General features: G+C 42.7%; 1 protein-coding gene across 1 annotated transcript; it reads right to left on the bottom strand.

Annotated features, from left to right (window-relative positions):
* Positions 1 to 3774: 3774 nt before the first annotated feature.
* On the bottom strand, positions 3775 to 5657 carry LOC145413395 (uncharacterized). Its single transcript, XM_080283084.1, has 3 exons — positions 5570 to 5657; positions 4444 to 4552; positions 3775 to 3943 (listed from the first exon to the last, which is right to left on the bottom strand). Exons 1-3 carry the CDS (start codon positions 5655 to 5657, stop codon positions 3775 to 3777), a joined length of 366 nt encoding a protein of 121 aa, XP_080139210.1.
* Between the last annotated feature and the right edge of the window lie 212 nt (positions 5658 to 5869).

Raw genomic sequence — 5869 nt, 5'->3', positions numbered from 1 at the left:
CCCTCGCTGGAGCAGGAGCAGGAAGAACATGAAGACCGAGTGGCATGAGTAACAGAGACAGAGCCAGCCTGTGTCTCGCCAGAGCCCATCACAAGAATGAGCATTACCGCTGAAGCATACAAGGTGTTCGGTAAGGGAGTTGCATGCAACGCCGTCACATTCTTCCTAACTTCATAGTAGGAGATGCATTCAGTTGCCTTCATTTTGCAGACCTCTTTCTCCTCCTTCCATATGGGACAATCTCTCGTGGAAGTGGAGCGGGCACCCTTACAGTGAAGGCAACATACAGTCTTGGATGTGCAGTGTTCAGCATCATGACCCTGCGTTGCACACTTGCCACGCACTGATTGGGAAGCCCGACAAGATTTGTCACTATGTCCATATAGTTGACATTTCAAACAACGAAGAGTGTTAGGGACATAAGGCCGCATGTTAACAATTTCGTAACTGGCATTACGCGATTGGGAAGAGACTCTTCACTAAAAGTCAATATAATAGTAGTGATCTTTGTCCTCGTGTCGTCTGAGAAGCCTATTAGTAAATCACCAATGGCATTACTGCTGAGCAAGTTCATGTATGATGTCCTCATTAATCACCCTGCAAGCGACCCTACCTTTGCAGGAATTCATGGAAACCTGAACTTCGACTCGACATCATGGCAATCAAACTTACGCAGCATTAACAAGTTCTTTATCTGAGATGTAAGAGTCTTAGCCAAGAGATTTCACCTTATCAGCACAGCTATCAATCACTTTCCTGATAATGAAAGAACTGAGACTGGACTCGGGGGTTGAACCTAGAGCATGTAACAGAAATCACATTCCCTACAGGTATGTCAAGTGGGGTACGAGTTTGGCGTCTGTCAGTCTGGGGGCAGTTAGTCCATTCAACATTCTTACTGTTGTCAGGACCACATACCCTCCTGAACGAGGGGTAAAGGCAGCAGTAGCGTCCGCCATATTAACCACCTCCCCCTTGCGAAGGAAGTGGGAAGAAAGGGAAAACGAGCAAGCGAAAAGACATCCGGGGTAAAACAACTAAGGCTGAGATTACCCTCCCAATCAACTCTCGGGGTGCCGCGTGTGTCAATTCACATCCCAGGTTGATCAGTGATGGGATCGCTCCAGAGATGAGTAAGCCAAGATAATCTCAGTAAACAGACATAAACACCTATTGTATCACAGAACGGTTAAGGGAAGGAAATGAGTACTAGGCAGTCTAACTTTAACGCACCCTAAAGGCGAGCAAAAAAATGTGTGCAGGTGGGGCAGCCATGCAGGTGAGGGAAAGAAGGCAACTCACATCCTCACTCTCCACAACCATGCATCAACGTCTGACCCCGGCCTGCCTGAGTGAGCGCAGGTTGGCATGTTATGTGGCCTCGAGACAGCGTTGTGAGTTGCCTCGACACCGGCTCGCGTTATGTTCGAGGCCGTAGCAGGTTCGACAGCAGGTCCGGTGTCATGTATGGTGGTTCGACCCACCACAGAATATTGTCCCTGTCTCACTGACGACCACAACTGATGTCTAGGGCAATTCAGGAATTAACACTGTGATCATTTTTGCAACATTTACATTTCTTTTGATGTCTGACTAGGATCGCCTTCTTTTCATCATAACTTCATCTTTTTATCACCAAAACTTATGTGTCTGAGGCTGTTAATAATAACCTTTTCAGTAACTCTCTCTCTCTCTCTCTCTCTCTCTCTCTCTCTCTCATCTTCACACACACACACACACACACACACACACACACACACACACGTAACGAGTAAAAAGTAAACTTGGAAATATTGCAAGAACGCAGAAAGAATATTGGTGTTATTAAACCGTGATGCAGACGAGAAAAGAGTACTGAGATTCTTAATGGCTAGCCTGAATATTCGTTGTTACCCACATTACCATGCGACTGTTAAGAATGGCATGATATCAACTGGCATACTAGGATACGTGATGAAAACGATGAATATACAGTAAAAGCAAGCTGCATAGACCTGATGGGATCAGAAATAAATGCTGAATGAATATATAAAACTCTGATTGCGAAATATGTCTTTGAATGAATCTTAGGTTAGGACGATGGTATAATTGCAGAAATAAAACATTCTGATATTTCAGGTAATATGTTTGATGTAAGTCGTAGGAGTTAAAAAGAAAAAAAAAAAAAAAAACTGACGAAGGAGACAGAGAGGCAGATAGCATAGAGATTGAGATGCATTCTACTGTACCACCACATTTCTTTTATTTAACTTACAGCCAGTCATTCCCTACCCATTTAGTGCAGTACAGTGTGTGTAAACTTCTGCTTCTGTGGAAAGGCCTAGAAGTTAGAACACGTGTGTGGTGTTTGGAGAGATCGGTGAACCTTTCCGCTGGTCTCTCTGTTGACAGTTTTCATGTATTAGCTTTCCTACATTTTTGTCTTCCTCCACTTTTTCAGGATTTTACGCACAACAGCGATGGTGATGATGATGATGATGATGATGATGATGATTGTGTTATCTTTTTCTAGACTTCACTTATCTCAATCAAGATGATGATGATGATGATGATGGTTGTGGTTACCAACAAAATATCGTTTATCTTAAAAAAAAAAAAAAAAAATCGGCACCCAACGGAGCCCCTTGTTCTATATACGCACACGAGAGAGAGAGAGAGAGAGAGAGAGAGAGAGAGAGGCAGACAGACAGACAGACAGACAGACAGAATTACTACACTGATTTTTTTTGTTTGGTTATGCAACAGTCTATACTATCATTATGAATACAAGCGCCAGTATTCTTGCAGAGTAAGGACGTTCCCTAACACCTTTTCCTAAGTGAATTATATTGCTTATTATACATTACTCTCCTCTTCTCTGCTACATAAATCCTTTTAATATCGCCACACTCTGCATCATTAACGAATCAAAGGATATTAACCAAAAATATCCAAAACTAAATCGTTATGGAAGAGGTGCTAGGGAGCCTCCTGGAGCAACGAGAATACGGGGTCAAGTACCGACTTTAGTACTCAAGGATTTCTGGACATTCCTTCAACGCTGGGTAGTAACCATAGAACCAACCCATTAATGTTCCCTACGTGTCAACAAGTGGGTTGGTGGAGGGTTTGTGTCCCTCCCCGTAAAACAAACTCGAAGTCAAACGGCCACCCCTCACGGGATAATGGCGTCTGGTTATAGATACATAGATAGATAGTTCCTTCATAAGACAATTGATAATTTGCTTTGTTTTCATCATATTCTAGTAAATGAGACGTTCTCTCCTGCAGTTAATTATACCAAACGGATGTGGAGAGGAAAGAAATGAATGCATATTGATGTAACATTCGTTTATTTTCAGTGATATAAATAAATAAATAATGGATGAATAAATAAATATTGAGAAAGCGAAGCAATATGAGGAAAATAGAAAGACAAGAATCACAGAGAAAAGAGCAAGGTGAGGGAAACTAAGCAAGATGGTGGAGAAGATCGGTGGTACGAGGTCAGGAGAGAGAGAAAGGAGAGGTAGAGATGCGAATGGTAATGAGAGAGAGAGAGAGAGAGTGGAGGAGCAAAAGGAGTCGAATATTCAAATACTGAGCATGAAGATTAGACAACACCTTTAGGAAAGCCTGTGGACGTCTCCTTGAACCATCCCGCTCCTTCATCCTTGTCTCATGACTTGGATTTCGTTAGACTTTCCCTCTGCATCGTCTCCTTCCGTTTCCTAAGGGATGTTGAGGTCCTCGTCGTTATTTTGTTTTGGTTTCTCTTCTTTTTGGTCTCGAGGTTTACTTATCGTCATCCTCAAGGTCTTCCAGAGAGACGAATGAACCCTGGTTGCCGTCAGCTCTAACCCCAGCGTCGGAGGCGGGAACCACGTCACTCTCCACCACCCGGTACCCGTCCTCGTCAGCTACGTAGCTCACGAAGTGCTGATCGCCCTCTGGGGAAGTCCAGCTGTTGGGATGAAACAGGTTGTCAGCAAACGTCAGCCACAACAGGACGTCATAAGAGAGAGAACAGGCTACCAACAAATGTCAACCACAACTGGACATCACAAAAGGGCGAAAGCTGGCTGTCAGCACGCGTCAGTCACAATTGAATATCATACGAGAGAGCTACAGGCTGTCAAGAAACGTTAGTCCCAGTTGGACATCATAAGAGAGAGAGAAAAATAGTGGTCAGAAAAAGTCAGTCACAAGTGGACATCACAAGAGAGAGAAAAATTATCATCAAGCATCAGCCACAGCTGGGAGGCATGAAATCAAAAGAACATCTACATATTTTGACTTTGACTCTTCGAAGGGTTTCTGTCTCCTTTGTTTTTGATATACAGTATAACTACAAGCCCTGCGTAACAGTTGTCTTCTTCTTTCATTTACACATACGAGACTGTTGGCTTAACAATGATGCCAAACGATAGACCATAAATTATATTTGCGTTAGAGACCGCTTACGTGTATCGGCCGGTGATGACGCCTTCGTCGATATCTTGGTCGTGGTGGATGTCTTCGAGGTCAACTCCGAGGAGATCGTCAGGGCGGCCAGAGCCAGCAGCACCATCAGCTGCGGAAGACGAAGACACACATATGAACCACGACAGGACACGAGGCTTTTTTTTTTTCTTTTTTTTTCTACCAGTATCCAGTAAATTGTCATTTCAAAGTCGTCTCAGGTGAACTTTTGTTCCTACAGTACTACAGTGATATGATTTTCAGGGGTGCGTCTTGAGTCACCCTAAGACACGCGAAATTACGATCAAACTTAATTGATTTCAAGGTTTGGAACATCAGTGTGGTTAGTGAGACAAAATAACGAGGAAATTATATCACTTCTTTTTCATGCACTGATCCAGATAAGTAGTTTGAGATATACATAATGTGGACGGACTTTGCACGACACTTTGTGTGTATGAGAGAGAGAGAGAGAGAGAGAGAGAGAGAGAGAGAGAGAGAGAGAGAGAGAGAGAGAGAGAGAGTGGCAACACAGTGAAGTGGAATGATCAAAGGTCGATTGACAGTAAAAAGCATTTATATTCACACTGACATGCTTAACTAACCTGAAGCAATAGTGTTGGACAAACTGACTCGAAAGTACATATACAAACATCAAACCTTACGGAGATTTGGTGTGATATTATCTACTAATGGACCTTATACCTCCACATGTCGTTCAATGATGGGGAAGCTCAGAGAAAATGACGACAAATATAGTACAGACGTGTTCAATGATGTTTTTTTAGAATATATGACTTACACAAGTGTAAATGAATTTCATTGGCAAAGAAAGTAACGTACCATGATGTATTGTGCTGTAGCGATAAAGATAACTTCTTAGCAAACAAAACGAAAAAAAAGTGAATTACTGCTTGCTAATATGAGCTACTTTTTTTTTATATATATTTTCTGTTCTTGCTGTCAACATGTTCAATGAGATTTGTTCATGATCGAGGTTGACGTACGACATCAGGAAAAATGAGATGTGAGTTTGAGGCTGCCTAAAATGTGGCAGGGGTAAACGGCAACCAATATGCAACATTTTTTGTTCGTAAGTCAAAAACAGCAGTCGTGCACAATTCTCTACCGAAACTCTCAGGGGCCATTCCCACTTCCGTGATGGCAACTCTCAATGGTTCCACCTTCCCCAGTATGTAGTCGCAGTGAACATACATTAGTATGCAAAATTTCATGGTCTTCGGTTAAAATTTTTAATTGTACATAAAGACTCTCGCCGAGATTACAGAAGACCACAGCCCCTGTGAGTGGCGGCCCTCGGGGGCCCCACTGTGCTTTCAACCTGACGTGAGTGAAACTTTAACTTTGCTCCAAAAACTTGTGTTCCTTAGAAAAAAAAATTGGCTGTGTATAACGGTTTTGGGTGAGA

Source organism: Coenobita brevimanus, chromosome 96 (genome assembly GCF_032717465.1).
Source record: "Coenobita brevimanus isolate Jiangsu-jjx chromosome 96, ASM3271746v2, whole genome shotgun sequence".
Classification (NCBI taxonomy): domain Eukaryota; kingdom Metazoa; phylum Arthropoda; class Malacostraca; order Decapoda; family Coenobitidae; genus Coenobita; species Coenobita brevimanus.
Note: the sequence above shows the minus strand (reverse complement) of the source record. Positions and strands in the feature narration are given on the sequence as shown.